This window comes from Schistocerca nitens, chromosome 12 (assembly GCF_023898315.1).
Source record: "Schistocerca nitens isolate TAMUIC-IGC-003100 chromosome 12, iqSchNite1.1, whole genome shotgun sequence".
Taxonomy (NCBI): domain Eukaryota; kingdom Metazoa; phylum Arthropoda; class Insecta; order Orthoptera; family Acrididae; genus Schistocerca; species Schistocerca nitens.
In genome coordinates, this window is record NC_064625.1 from 33,058,146 (window position 1) to 33,074,069 (window position 15,924).

Here is a 15,924-nt window from a genome sequence, read left to right on the forward strand (position 1 = left end):
TTCATCTGTTAATGAAGAATATGTATGAGGCAACATTTTGCTGGTGACAAAAGCTGGTGCCACCACTGAGAACTGGCGTCGAAACTGCCTACAACGCAGTAGTGTCATCCGTTATCCGCTCGTCCCAAGAAGTTCAAGCCAGCCATCTGCTGGAAAGACGGTGCCTATTCTTTGATTAAGGTGTGCAATTACAGCAGTGGTGGCCATATATTCTGCATGCTTGCGGAATTGCTGCACATGTGCAACTTTCTGGTCACAGTGCGGACACTCACCAGATGTGTAAACGAGTGAAACGGAACTGTCACCGCTCATTTAGTGTATGTCTCCAAGCACAGATGTTGCTGCTTTGCTTTACCCACTAGCTGGGATGTGCTGTAGGTGGGGCACTCTTATGCTCTTTTCACAGTGTGCAGTGCAGTCATGGGAAGGTATAGTGTAATTCCATCATCCTATCAACGAACGTCAAGGTTCTAAAACATACAAGCAAATGGTGCGTAAATATGCCAGCTCGGTTTTACAGCTGTGTTACGTACGTAAATACCCTTTGTGGCAAGGTTATCAATCATGTCACTCAATAATTAGAGGATAATTTTTAAGCATGTAGGTATATCTTGAACAACCAATTTCATACCGCATTTTTCAGATAACAACTGTGCCTCAATGTAAGGTGGAGGAGGATGAGGCACAGTTAGTAAATAACAATTTTAAATTAGAAAAAGAAAGAACTCCAAAACATCTTTATAATTGGTGGTGAGAAATGATAAAATTAATGTTGAGCACAAAAGCATGACCCATTGGCAAACACAAGTCGTTGTGATGATTTTCGTCACTAATACTCAATTGAAACCTTGGTTTATTCATTTTCGCTATGGAGAAAAATCTTCACACGCATAAGTAGATCCGAACATGTATGTGACTCTCGCAGCTTCACGATGCAGGCATGGAAATTATTGCTGTGGAAAGATTTCGTAGAGTTCTTTTGTACTTTGTATTGCAAAGAACTTGGCCTTCAGTCATGTTTTGTTCTGCAGGTCGATCAGTTCCATCTGTAGATCATTCGGAGCATCTCCCTCTTATGCTGAAAATGGCTGTGCAAAACAATGAATGATAGGAGACATACTCTTAGCATCCACAAATTGTGCTCCAAGTTGCTCTTTAATTTTTACAATTATTGACAAGTCTTGAAATCTAGCACTTTGGTGGACCAGACCACGGGTAGGGAAATGTGCACAGTTTTCAGACAATAGTTGGCTCTCCCAAAGACCAAGCTTCCTTCCAAAAGCATTTATTTTTTCCATTGTGCCAGAAATTTAATCATTTTCACTTTTTAAATTGACATTCAGGCTGTTCGTGTAAGACGTAATATCCATGAGAAATGCAAGATCTGATATCCAGCAAAGGTCTTCTAATTTTGTTTTACTCTTTCCCTTCTCACATAAAATGTAAATAAAAAATCTTTTCAGTGTTTTACTACGAGTGAGCCAATGTACTTCGGTATAGTAAGGTATGTCGTCGTACTCCTATCCTAATTCCTCTGAGAACTGCCGAAACTGGCGATGCATAAGCCTACTTGTTTTCAGATAGTTTACAGCACAAACAACAATTTCCATGACATTTTCTAATGTTACTGATTTTGCACAAAGCACCTTTCACTGTAGAATGCAATGAATTTGACATGACATTTCTTCTGTGGGTCCTAACTTTTTACTTATCAGTGCTACGAGTCCTATCAGATGGCCTCACATTGCAAGTGCTCCATCCATGGTCACTGAGATTAGCAGATTCCGATCCATGCTGACACCATCCATCACTTTCTCAGCAGCTTGGAGTAAGTCTACACCAGTTGTAGCCCCTTTCAAAGTCGCTAAGTCCGAAACGTCCTCTGTTGCACACAGAGCGTTATCAACACCCCATATTTATATCACTACCTGACCTGTATCTGTAAGATCTGTTGCTTCATCCAACCTCAGCCGTAACATTTATATGTCGTGTCACTGTTTGTTTGGAGATGGCCGATTTCTTGAAACGTGCTAACGTTTGTGGGACATGAAAGTTCTGCAGCATCAATTAGAAAGTCTTCTACAAACTCCTCTTCACATAACGGTCACCTGGATCTTGCTATTCTAAATGCAATGCAATTTTGAAAGTTGCTCACATTGCATATGTACTGCAATTGTTGTTCTGGAAAATTGAAAACAGTACATTGTACAATAAAATAGATATGAATATAAAGCAAGAAATGAAGAATGAGATTTTCACTCCGCAGCGGAGTGTGCACTGATATGAAACTTCCTGGCAGATTAAAGCTGTGTGCTGGACCGAGACTCGAACTCGGGAGTATTGCCTTTCGCGGGCAAGTGCTCTACCAACTGAGCAACCCGAGCACAACTCACGATCTGCCCTCACAGCCTCAATTCTGCCAGTATCTCATCTCCTACCTTCCAAACTTCACAGAAGCTCTTCTGCAAACCTTGCAGAACTAGCACTCCTGGAAGAAAGGATATTACGGAGACATGGCTTAGCCACAGCTTCCAGAATGAGATTTTTCACTCCGCAGCACTGATACGGTAGAGCACTTGCCCACGAAAGACAAAGGTCCCGAGTTCGAGTCTCGGTCCAGCACAGTTTTAATCTGCCAGGAAGTTTCAAGAAATGAAGAGTTCAAGGGGTATCAATTATTATGACTTACATTAAAAACCTGTCGACGTGCCTCTTTCAGTTTCTTAAGCGCACTTAATTTTGCTTGTCATTCTTCACATTACACTCATCTTTATGAAATGATTTGTAATGTCTTTCAATCATGAACTTGCAGTGGCTGCCCACTATTCGACGACACAGGAAACACTGTGAGTTTTCACCTACTTCCGTAAAGAATTATTCCAGTTCCCAGTCATGTTTAAATGGCTGAGAACACAATTCTCCTCCGAGGGAGGTGGCGCAGTGGTTAGACACTGGACTCGCATTCGGGAGGACGACGGTTCAATCCCGCGTCCGGCCATTCTGATTTAGGTTTTCCGTGATTTCCCTAAATCGCTCCAGGCAAATGCCGGGATGGTTCCTTTCAAAGGGCACGGCCGACTTCCTTCCCCGTCCTTCCCTAATCCGATGAGACGGATGACCTCGCTATCTGGTCTCCTTCCTCAAACCATCCAACCAACCAACCAACCACAATTCTCCCATTCTTTGCTTTTTGCAATACTCACCGTTTCTTAGTACGTCCGACATAAGGCTACAGTTGCCAGAGGAAAGCAAGACTGGGTGTGCTTCAATAGTCCTGGTACCACATAAACGAGGAGGAGGCACTATTACCGCTCATTTAGTGTACATGTCTAGTCACAGATGTTGCTGTTCTGCTGTGCCCACTGACTGAGATGTGAGCACTTGTGCCGCACTTCCATAATTTTGCACAGTGTGTGGCATTTGGCCAGTCCTAAATTAATGTGAAATATCTAAGGAAAACTGCACTGAGGCGTGGTGCTGCTTCATGACGACGCACATTCCCATATTGAGAATGTTCTAACACAGAAGTTATGCCATCTCAAGTAGGAGACACTCGAATACCTGCCCAAAAGCTGTGATCTCTCCCCATGCTGTTATTCATTTGGTCCCTTAAAAAACGCCTTGAAGGGGCGACGGTTCCAGCTGGATTAGGATGTGCAGCAGGCAGTAACAGACTTGTTCACCAAGAAGCAGGACACGGCACTTTATCAAATGAATATCTTCAAACTGATGGGAGGTGGGATGACTGCTTCAGTGTTTATAGCGATTTTGCCTTATTGGCATACCGATTCTGGACTGTACAAACTCCAAACAGAAACTCTTTAATCTCCTCTTATATCTGTTTTCATCCTCCATTTTGATCTGGGCTTTGGCCGGGCACGGGGGGGGGGGGGGGGGGGGACTTTCTTTTTTAAATAATTTATTCAGATGTGTCTATTAACTTGAAGTTCGGTTTTATTAATGCTTCTATGAATGAGGAGTCTTGCAGCAGGGTATAACACATATGGTATGTTGCAAGTTTTGCATTGGCAACTGATGTCTCGGTGTGCTTTCTGTTTTGTGTAAACCGTGCGTCTCCACTTTCACATACTTTTCTTTGAATTTTGACTCGCAGTAACATTTGGAGAATGCCTGCATTTCTCTGGTCTGTTGCATAATTTTTAACAGTTTCGCCGATAAGAGACGTGAATCTCTACAGGTGCCATTTTTTGTCCGCAAAGTGTGAACATCTAAAATGCACAAATCCAGACTGTGAAAAAAATATTTCTTGCACCATTTCACAATCTTATGCTCTGATCCTACTGAGCTTAGTAGCATGTGACAATGGTCAACTGCACCCATGCTTGAATTGTGATAGGCAGTACTTTGGGGTTTCGTAATTTTGTCAGCAATATTTCCATCGGGGTTCTCTGTTTCAACCATTTGTGTTGTGCTACCTGTGGAAACATCCACACATCTCATTTATCGCAGGACTTGATAGCAAGCATGTTGTCAGTTGACTTAAACTTAGTTTCTCCTTGTTGCAATTTCATCTGCAGTATTGGCATGTTGTGCATATTCTTACTAAAAGTGCCACATGCGGTTGTTCCTTGTTTGTGAAGCCAAAGAGAAACACCTGGGCTGGAATACCGGTTATCAATAAACAGATAATGTCCCTGTTCCAAATATGGTCTCGTAAGTGTTGCCACTTTTCCTTTAATAGAGGAACCCAATTTCTGTAGTTGCACTCCTGCATACAGTGAAATTCAAAATGTACCCAGTGCGATTGTGATACAGCGAGTCTTCTATTCTGAATCTACTTTGCTTGAGTGAAATAAATGGTTTAAAAGACAATCAATCTTTGAACAACAAGATACTTCTGTCATTGCAAAGTTTCTGATTTGGACTAAATGCACTGTAAAACACCGTATGAACCATTTCACAAATATTCCCAATTTTAAACAAACTGTTGCTTCCAGTGCTCACAAATTTGTCACTTAAGTGCAGCATTCTCAACAGTAAAGTAAAATGATCTTGGGACATAATTTTGCTGAAAACTGGAGTTTTTAAAAGTATGTCTCTGGACCAATAATCATTTATTTTCAACTTTCTAACTTAAACCTTGAGAAGACCAACAGCAACAAAACAATAATATTTTTCAAATCCAGTGCCTTTCCACTTTGACAGTCAAAAATGTAGATTCTGGAGTACTTGCCTTGGTGTATGCAGAAAATTGTTCATTTTGTTCCTTGTAAAATGTGAAACAGGTCGTCTGACAGGAATATCATGAAAAATGATATACTGCTTGAGTGATTAACCAGTTGACATTTGTGCTCTAAAACTAACTTATCAAAACATATTTTAATTGCTGAAAATTGGTTTGCTTCGAATCGAAGACGTCACTGAGGTGTGCTTTATTCTTAAGTAGTTCGCTGTCTTTCTGACTCTTCAGATTCTGAATATCTGCTGACTGCACCAGCTGATGCGCACGTCTGTGGACTATTATTTAAGAATTCGGTTGTGGACTCATCAGTGCTACCGACGTCAGAGACCCCATATTCACTATGGCTCCTAGTGAATACCTCCAGGCTCTCAAGTAGAACAGAAGAATGCAAAGTTAATACCGACAGAAATATGTGTAGCAAAGTCAAAATCTGCAGTGAGGATCCACAGCACCAAATGTAGATGCACACTTGAACTGCGCAGTGGGAACTCTGAAAATCTCTGGAAGAATTTTGTGGGAATTCAGCTTTGCATGTCAATATGTATAGAGCATGCAGGTACCTGTGGCTCAGTGCACTCAAAACTGTCACAGCAATGAGAGGGACAGCAGAACGGGACGCATAAACTCATCAATACGGCATTTCTAGATTTAGACAAAAAGTATTGGACTCTCTTTGGATTTCTGAAGTTATCAGGGATAAAATACTGGTACCAAAATGTTATTTCCAAATTGTGCAGAAAATAGAGTTCTAAGAATCAAGGAGACAAAAGTCATCACCACCATTTTCTGCAGATCCCGTTAAGAACGAAAACCTGTGGGAATGTGTCAGGAGTTAAGCTATCTGTACTACTGATTGACTGTCGCCGGAACCTGGTAACAGTTGCAGGTTGCATTTCTAACGGCTTCTAGGGGAAACAAATTTTACTTTCAGTATTTTGTGTAGTTATTAACTGAATTTAAAAATTTAAAATGCTATCACAATCTAACCATTAAGAAGTATAAACCTCTGTTTAAAACTCAACACAATAAGACTAGTATAACAGTTTGAAATTGTATGTTTATCTATAAGCTGCGTAACTGGTGATGCACAAATACCTGGGCTATATTCATTTTAACATGAGGTAGGCCAGTGATGTTTTCCGTGTGGATGCACACAAGGCCTGAACTCTTACGGCTGTAAGTAATCAGGATAATGGGCAAGGAGCACTACATCAGTAGTGTGTGGCTAAATTTAGAATTTGGGTCTGTGGGGGGCGTGCTAGAGGACGTCTGTGCAGTTATGATGACCACTGTGTCCATATAGCTTAGCGATCAGAGCATCTGCCTATTGAGGAGGCAGTACGACTTTGAATCCCGGTCTGGCACAAATTTTCAACTTTCCCCATTGATGTAAATCATTGTCAACTAGCAGCTGCATGTCATTAATTTCTTTGTGTATTGAGTCATAATGGCTCCTGAAAGAACAGACACCACATGCGTTTGACAATTTCTTTTAAAATCTATCTTCATTGTCACAAAAAGCAATAATATGACACAATAACAATAAAATTTGAATTCCATTTGCTGTAGTAAAACTCAGGACCATGTTTAAATGCGTCCACAGCGCCTGGGAAGCTTAAGACCATGAAGAGTTAACGTGTCCACAGCAGTTGAAGGGGTCACTGCTCCCTCCCTCCACTTTGCATCCACACTTGATACAATGTCCATTTATTGCTGTGTGGTTTGGGACCCTTACCAGGTGGAATTAATGGAGAATAAAGAAAAAATTCAAAGAAAAGTAGCTCATTTTGTTTTATCGCGAAATGGGGGAGAGAGAAGGGAGAGAGTCACAGATATGATAAATGAATTGGCATGGCAGGATCTTTTCATGAAATTTCAGTCCCCATCTTTCTCTTCAGAATGCCAAAATACAATTTAAAAAAAGGCAGTGCACCATGAAGGAATCATCCTAATGGGTAGGAAATCAGCTGATGTAATGTATATGTACACACAGACAAATGGTTACAGTTTCATAAAAACTGGATGTTGTATTCAGGAGGGAGCTTCACAAATTGAGCGATTCAGCAATGCATTGGTCCACCTGTACCGCTAATGCGAGCAGTTATTTGGCTTGACATTGGTGGATAGAGGTGTTGGCTGTCCTCCTCAGGAATATCGTGCCTAATTCTGTCAAATTGGCACCTTAGATCATCAAAATCCCAAGCTTGTGGAGGGCCCTGCCCATAATGCTCCAACAGTTCTCTGTCAGGGAGAGATCCAGCACCCTTGCTAGCCAGTGTAAGGTTTGGCAAGCACAAAGACCTGCGTTAGAAACTTCCATGGCATGCAAATGGGCATTTTATTGCTGAAATGTAGGCCCGGGATGGCTTGCTGTAAAGAGCAAGAAAACTGGGTGTAGAATATGGTCATGTACTGCTGTGCAGTAAGGGTGCCACAGATGACAACCCAAGGGATCCTGCTATGAAAAGAAATGACACCCCAGATTGTCACTCTGATTGTCGGTCCATAGGGTGTGCAACAGTCAGATTCGAGTCCTGGCCCTATCCAGTGTGACTCTAGACGTGTCTTTGCTGATCATTGGGGTCAATTCAAAGTGAGACTCATCACTGAAGACAATTTTATTCCAGTCATGGAGATTCCAGGCTGAGAACGTCTATGAAAGTGCCCCAGACAGTGGTGGAATATCAACTGTCACCCGTCATACAGCCCAACAATCAGGAGTGATGGTCTGGGGTACCAGGTCTTTTCATAGCAAGACCCCTTTAATTGTCATCCACAGCACTTATACTGTTCAGTACATGGGCAATATTCTATGCCTGATGTTCTTTATGGCAAGTCATGGATTTATAGTTCAGCAAGACAATTCCTGTTTGCACACGTTGAGAGTTTCTACCTTGGCCAGCAAGCTTTTGATGATCTAATGCACCAATTGGACAGAATTTGACATGATACCCCCCTCAGGAGTACATCCAACTACTATATTAATAAATGCCTTTTCTTCCTTGGAGTGTGTATTGTTGACTTCTGCCTGCGATTTAGGGAGAAATGACCATGCTTGTAAAATAAGAGAAATCAAAGCCCACATGGAAACATCTGGGTGTTCATTTTTCCCATGAGCTATTCAAGAATAGAACCATTGAGAAATATTCTGGAAGTGGTTGTCTGAACTTTCTGCCAACCACTCAAGTGTGAATTGTAGAGTAATGATATAGCTTTCCTCCAGATGCCGTGTTTCAGCTTATGTCTTTCTGTGTTGAGTCAGCTTCTTCTCACGGTACTGCATAACTCAGCTCATTTTCCTCCACTTCCTGTTCCCATTTAATGGTATTGTCTTGGTGTTTCTTTTCTTGATTAACTCCACTGTATATTCCTTCCCCATTGCAGAGTGTTTTATTTGTCTTACTCCTGATGATAAGCTTGATTTTTCTTCTGATTTTGTGTTTAGCAGATGATTTTTCCCTCCAAAGTCTGTGTGTGCTGTCGTGACACCATATATGAGCCCTTTTTACAGTAAGGATGTAGATGTAGAACTTCGTAAGGCATAAACAGCCAGTGACATTTGTCTGAATGAGGATGCAGCGTGTAATAGCAAAAGTTGGTTCTTTTTTTTTTTTGTGTGTGTGTGTGTGTGTGTGTGTGTAACTCTTGATGTGTGGGGCCTAAATGTTGTCAATGGTGATTGTGCAGTTAAAAAGTGTGTAAACCTTGTATGAAGAACTGGGGGGGGGGGGGGGGGGGGGGGGAGGAGATTTAACCGCGTGGCCCCTCTGTCCACTTCTGATTGACCAGCTGTCCTCCTCCACTGATTACGCAGTAAACACTGCCTCAATGCCTTTCAGCAGAGTCTTGTAGCCCAGCTCTCGCAGCACTAGGAGCTGTCCCGCAGTGGTCTGATGTGTGTAGGTGATGTGAGCAGACTGCATGTGATAGATTTGAATTGCTTCTGTGTTGTTCTGAAAAGCATTGCTGACACCAGAGATGTAATGTGAAATGTTTATAAGTTGATAGCCTAATGATTCAGCATGTGTGATTGTCCTGTACAAACTTAAGTGGGGTATTGTCATGGAGCAAAAACACCACCTCAGACATCGCCGCACATCTTGTCAGCTTCACATAAACTTGTCAGAAGACTGTGGGAGTCTGATCATGTGGCAGTTTGTCCCGTACAGGTGTAATAACATGCTACATGCTCTGGCAGCCCCCCCCCCCCCCCCCCCCCCCCCAAAGAAAAACACTCGGCATAACCTTGTATGATGACTTGGGGCTTCACCCCTTTCAGAAGTGATGAATCCGTGTTCTCACTGCTCACTTTGCTCCTTTGTTTTGGGATGATAGTGATATGCCCATCACTTGTCTACAGTGATTAGGCAGCTACAGAAGTCACCTGAATTGGCTGAACACAGCTGCAATATATCTGCTGCTCCGCCAGTTTGGTAGAGGTTGGAGGGTGTGAGCAGTTGTGCAAGCTGGCGAAAAATAACATTTGTTGTGTTCAAAATGTTGCTTGAGATACTGGAAACAGATTTGTGACTGATTTTCACATTTTCCACTTCAGTTTCAATGTGGTGCACCAGTCTTTGAGCAGCAGGGCCTCCAATTATCCTGTGATTCCCAGTTCTTCTCTATGAGATGGTCTACCACTCTGTTCTATGTCGGTGAAAAAAATTTAGTGTGTACAGAGGATGCAAACATTTACCTGCAGACAAACAAAAAGTAATTGCCTAACATGAATTTTCTAAGTGATAATATAAGTTCTTACTACCTCACGAAAATAGCATTGATTCGTGGGCTACCTGCACATTTTTGCCAGTGTCTGTTGATGCTGATTTAGGCAATAAAGTTATCTTACCACACACTTGGTCACATCTACATTGTGTACATACTCGGCAAGTCGCCATACAGTCATTGATAGAGGGGGACATTGTTCCATACAAGTCATTTCCCTTCCTGTTCCACTTGTAAATAGAGCAAGGGAGAAACGGCTGTCTATATGCCTCTGCACAACTGTTAATTTCTCTTACCTTATGTGTGTGGTCCCTAAGCAAAATCTATGTTTGCAGCAGAAGAATCTTCAAATGTCAGACCTCTAAATTTTCTCAATAGTGTTCTGCAAAAAGAACATCACCTTCCCACCCCCCGCTTCTGAGGATTCCCATTTGAGTTCCCAAAGCACCTTCTTAATACTTGTGTGTTGTTCAAATTTGCTTGTAACAAACCTAGCAGCCCACCTCTGAATTGCTTCATTGTCTTCCTTTAATCTGACCTGATGGGATCCCGAACACTTGAGCAGTACTCAAGAATGGACTGCACTGATGTTTTATATGCAATTTATTTTATAGATGATGTGTGCTTTCCTAACCCGCTCCCAATAAACTGAAGTCTACCATTTGCTTTCCCCACTACAATCCTTCCAAGCTCATTCCATTTCATATCACTTTGCAGTGCTACACCTAGATTCGTTTGTATCAAGTAGCACACTACTAATGCTGTATCCCAACATTACAGTTTTTTCCCCTTCTAAACTGCATTAACCTAAAATTTTCAACTTTTAGTACTAGCAGCCATTCATCACACCATCTAGAAATTTTGTCCAATTCGTCATGTGACTTCCTACATTCATTCAATGACGACACCTCCCCTACACCATAGCATCATGAGCAAACAACCACAGGTTGGTGCCCACCCTGTACAACAGATCATTTATGTATATGGAAAATAATAGCAACCCTATCACTTTGCCCTGACGATGCCCTGTCTCTGACGAACACTGGCCATTGAGGGCACTATGTTGGGTTCTATTATTTGAGCAGTCTTTGAGCCACTCACATATGTGGAAACCTGTTCCATATGCTTGTGCCTTCGTTAAAGTGTGCAGTGGAGCACTGTATCAAATGCTCTTCAAAAATCTAGAAATATGGAACCTGCCTGTGAGAAAAGGGCAAGCTCAGTTTCACACGAGTGATACTTTCCAAATCCACTCTGATTTGTGGTCAAAAGCTTTTCTGTCTCAAGGACATTTATTATATTCGAACTGAGAATATGTTCAAGAATGCTGCAGCAAAGCAATACTAAGGACATTGGTTTGTGATTTTGTGGGTCTGTTCTTTTACCTGCACTTTTTTCCAGCTGCCTGGTGCTGTGCGTTGAGCAAGAGATTCACAATAAATGTGAACGGAACCGGTGCCAGAGAGTACTCTTTGTAAAACTGAACTTGGATTCCATCCAGACCTGGCAACTTATTTGTTTTAAAATGTTTCAGTTGCTACTCTACTCCAGGGTTGCCTGTTACTATTCCTCCATATGGGAGTCAGTGCAATTGTCAAACAATGGTATATTTGGATGATTCACCTGTGCGAACGATTTCTTTTCCTATCTCTTTTGCCACACCAGAATGGTCAATGAGTGAGTGGACAGAAGCCTTCGACCTGCTTAGCTGTTATACGTTGTACCAGAATTTTCTCAGCTTCTTGGCAAGATCCTTTGCTAAGGTATGACAGTGGTAGTTGTATACTGAAGTGACAATAAAAACCATGGGGTATCTTCTAATTTCGTGTAGGACCTACTTTTGGCTGGCAGCAGCTCGATGTGGCATGGACTAGACAGGTCATTGGAAGTCCTGAGCAAAAATATGGAGTCACCTTGCCTCTGTAGCCATAATTGCGAAAAATGTTGCCGGTGTAGGGTTTTTTCCATGAACTGACCTCTTGATTATGTGTATCAACTGTTTGTTGGGATGTGTGTCAGGTGATCTGGCTGGCCAGAATGTTTCTCAAACCAGCCTTGAACAATTGTGGCCTGGTGGCATGGTGCACACAGTCATCTGAAAAAATTCCATCATTGTTTGGGTATACGAAGTCTGTGAACGGCTGCAAGTTGTCTCCTAGCAGCCAAACATAACCATTTCCACTCAGTGACCCGGGCTATTCCCTGTAAAGACAGGCCACACCATTATCAAGCCACTGTCAGCTTGTACAGTACCTTATTGGCAGCCTGTGTCCACGGATTTGTGGCATGTGTGCCACATTGAAACCTTACTGTCAGCTATTATCAGCTGAAGTTGGGACTGATTTGACCAGTCTACTATTTTCCAGTCATCTAGGATCCAGCTGATATTTGCCATGAGCCCAGGAGAGGTGCTGCGGCGATGTTGTGCTGCCAGCAAAGACACTTGCTTTGGTTGTCTGCTTTCATAGCCTAGCGGACATGTTCGTTGTACATCCCACATTGATGTCTGCTGTTATTTTATGCTGTGTTGCCTGTCTGTTACCAGTGACAACTCTATGCGAACACCGCTGCTGTAGGTCGTTAGATGAAGAGCATCTGCGGTGAGAGGTAATGCCTGAAATTTGGCATACCCGACACACTCTTGACACTGTGGATCTCGGAATATTGAATTCCCTGACAATTTCTGAAACAGAATGTGCCATGCATCTAGCTACAACTACCATTCCGCGTTCAAAGTCTGTTAATTCCTGTAGAGCGGCCAAATCTCATTGGAAATCTTTTCATGTAAGTCACCTGAGTACAAATTATGGCTCTGCCAATGCTCTGCACTTTTACACCTTGTGTATACGTTACTTCTGTCATCTTCTATCCCGTTACTTTTGTCACTTCCGTGTATACTTCACATATTGAACTTTTCACAGACACACAAATCTCCGCTAAATTTTTGCTGTAATCATTTGCGTATTCTCTTTGAACTGAGAGTGTGATGCTCTTTACATCCTCAGCATTTTCTGAATTTTGGTATTAAACCACAGTAGTCTTTTCGTTCCTAATCCGTGTACTCAGCACATACTTCTATAGAATACAGTTTACAATGTGTTTAAACTGTGCCTATAGTTTCTTACACTTCTGCATATTCAATGCATATGGAAAATTTCCCAAAATTCAGTTCCGTCAAATTCTGTGCCTTCTCAATGCCAAGTTCTCGAATAATGCTGGATTGGACTTGACCAGTACCAGACCAGGTCATGCAGTGGTTAACATCCTGGACTTGACTCAGGAGGTTTTCCACAGCTTCCTTAAATTGTTTAAGGACGTCCAGTTTCCTCCCCAGTCGTGCTCTGTCTGTAGTGACATTAAACCATAATATTCTTTCCTTTTTGCACTTTCCAGTATAGCACCAATTAAACAGTTAAAGTTTTCAGTAACAAGATTCAAATCTTTCTTTGGTGGTTTTGTTTTAAAGCTACCAAAATTTTAAACCATCAGGTATTACTTTAGGTGAGTTTTTTCTTTTCTTATTTTTCAGAATCCACACGATAAACTACATTTATTAACATGGTGATATACATGTTCCTAAGGGAAGCTGGAGAAAATACAAGAAAATTAACGTTTCTTATGTCAGTGATGTTATTTCTGATTGTTTGATAGTTCTTTATAATAAAATACAATATTTCTGCCAATAATACAGTTGAGTTTCCTTTCCAAAAGTAGTTTCATACATTTTCTTCAGAGTGTATAAGCTGTGATGTTATTACAGCATAACGCACACTCGTATATTGTACTCACTGTCACAATTCATTCCCAAGAACAGTATTAACAAATATTCAGTATTAAAATATTAACATACAACACTCTTCTCATGTATTTGTTGTAATCTTCTATTCCTCAGTCAAGATGGTGGCCACTCAGCATGAGCTTGATAGCTTTAAACATCTGCTTTCATATGAAAAATTAAGCACAGTTGGGCTGTGTGCTTCTCCAGTCTACCCATCATCTCTGTCAGACCAGAGAAGATGAACAGACTCGTATTCCAAGCAGAACCTTCAAGGGTGGAAAATTGCACAGGATGGAAATGACAATTACAGGCCGTTGCTATTTGTTAAGATAAACTCTCTCCCTCCCCCCTCTCCCCCCTCCCCCCTCCCCCTCTCCCCTCCCCCCTCTCCCCTCCCCCCTCTCCACTCCCCCCTCTCCCCTCCCCCCTCTCCCCTCCCCCCTCTCCCCTCCCCCCTCTCCCCTCCCCCCTCCCCCCTCTCCCCTCCCCCATCTCCCCTCCCCCCTCTCCCCTCCCCATCTCCCCTCCCCATCTCCCCTCCCCCTCTCTCCCATCCCCCCTCTCCCCCATCCCCCTCTCCCCTCTCCCCTCCCTCTCTCTCCCCTCCCCCTCTCTCCCCCTCTCCCCTCCCCCGCTCTCCCCCCTCTCCTCCTCCCCCTCTCTCCTCCTCCCCCTCCCCCCTCTCTCCTCCTCCCCCTCTCTCCTCCTCCCCCTCTCTCCTCCTCCCCCTCCCCCCTCTCTCCTCCTCCCCCTGCCCCCTCTCTCCCCCTCCCCCTCCCCCCTCCCCCCTCTCTCCCCCTCCCCCTCCCCCCTCTCTCCTCCTCCCCCTCCCCCCTCTATTCCTCCCAAACACACACACACACACACACACACACACAAATAAATAAATTAAATGATTCTCAGTGGCCATCATATTTACTGAGAAACATTAATGTGACATTGTGGTCATGTAACTCTCAATTACAGTGTAGATTATGAGTTTGGATATCTGGCATTACAGAAAATTGAAGACTCATTGTTAATGTAATGTTGACTGTTGTGAGTTATGTTGTTAACGTATTTTTTCTCCCTTTTGTGTGTTACAGCGGAACCCAATAAACTTCTTCAAATAAATGGTGCTCGAGATGGTCCTCTCGCTGTGCCAACCACGTAAGTCAGTGTTTTCGAAGTTGTCTTTCCTTGTTTTATATTTTGAAGTATATCCTCATGCTATAAGGATGATTGAAATGAAAACATTAAAAGTGCAACAAAATTCCTAAAAGTAGTGTTGTCAGTTTGGTTGTTGGCAGGAGTTATCTGTGTCTTTCAACCAATGATCAGCAATTGACAGCCTGCCGCAGAAAAGGAAGCTGTCAGTGCGAAGGTGGCTGCCCCAGTGTAACTTGTATTGTGTTGGAGCAACACTATGTGATCCATTTTTCTTTTAGTAGGAAAAATGTTAAACCTTTGGTAATGTGTCCCAGGATGATAGAATAGTACAGTGTTTCATGAATGTCCATGCAGCAAGTGTAAGAGTGGCACAGAAAGTTTAAGATGTGTAACTCCTGTGGAAGATGCTCCACACCCTGGCCAGGCACTATGAATAGTGACGAATGAAAAGATTGGCGCAGTGGAAGAGCTTGTGAAAGAAAACATGTGTATTAGTGTAAACAAAGTAGCCACTATCTAGGATATTAGTAGTATTTCAGCACACAGTATGGTCCATTATGTGCTGCAATTCAGCGAAATGTCCACAGGATGAGTGTGAGTTCAGTTGACTACTGAATTGAGAGATCCATGTGTCAGTGCCTATGAAGAACTTACACGCCATGTGCGGGTCGAAGGTAACAGATTTTGAAATGGGTTTGTTACTGGGTGTACAATTATCAAACTGAAACGAAAAGATCAAGCAAGGAATTGTTCTGCTACTCTACATGAAAAAAAGAAAGAAAAGAAAAGAAAAAGAAGAATTGCACCCAACCTTCCACAAGAAAAGTCGTACTCGCTCCCTTTTGGGATATCAAAGGGGTAATTTTGGAGACTGATGAAGAAAGAGGATTAACAGTCACCAGTAAGTCATACTCAAACCTGTTGCAAATCACATCTCCCCTGCAATCAAGAATAAATGATGATGACTTTGGAGGGATCGTGTTGATGGCTCACAGAAGTGATGGAGACGAGCATTTCAGAAACAGTGAAGAACTGATGACTGCTGTGCTCAAGAAGTGGCCTTCAGGAC

General features: G+C 42.5%; 1 protein-coding gene across 1 annotated transcript in view; it reads left to right on the plus strand.

Moving 5' to 3' along the window:
* LOC126215020 (pre-mRNA-processing factor 40 homolog B) overlaps positions 1–15,924 on the plus strand; it is a 180,497-nt gene that overhangs the window by 51,275 nt on the left and 113,298 nt on the right. Inside the window, exon 3 of the mRNA XM_049941643.1 lies at positions 14,792–14,855. Coding sequence (XP_049797600.1) covers positions 14,792–14,855 — 64 coding nt within the window. The remainder of the gene's footprint in view (positions 1–14,791; positions 14,856–15,924) is intronic.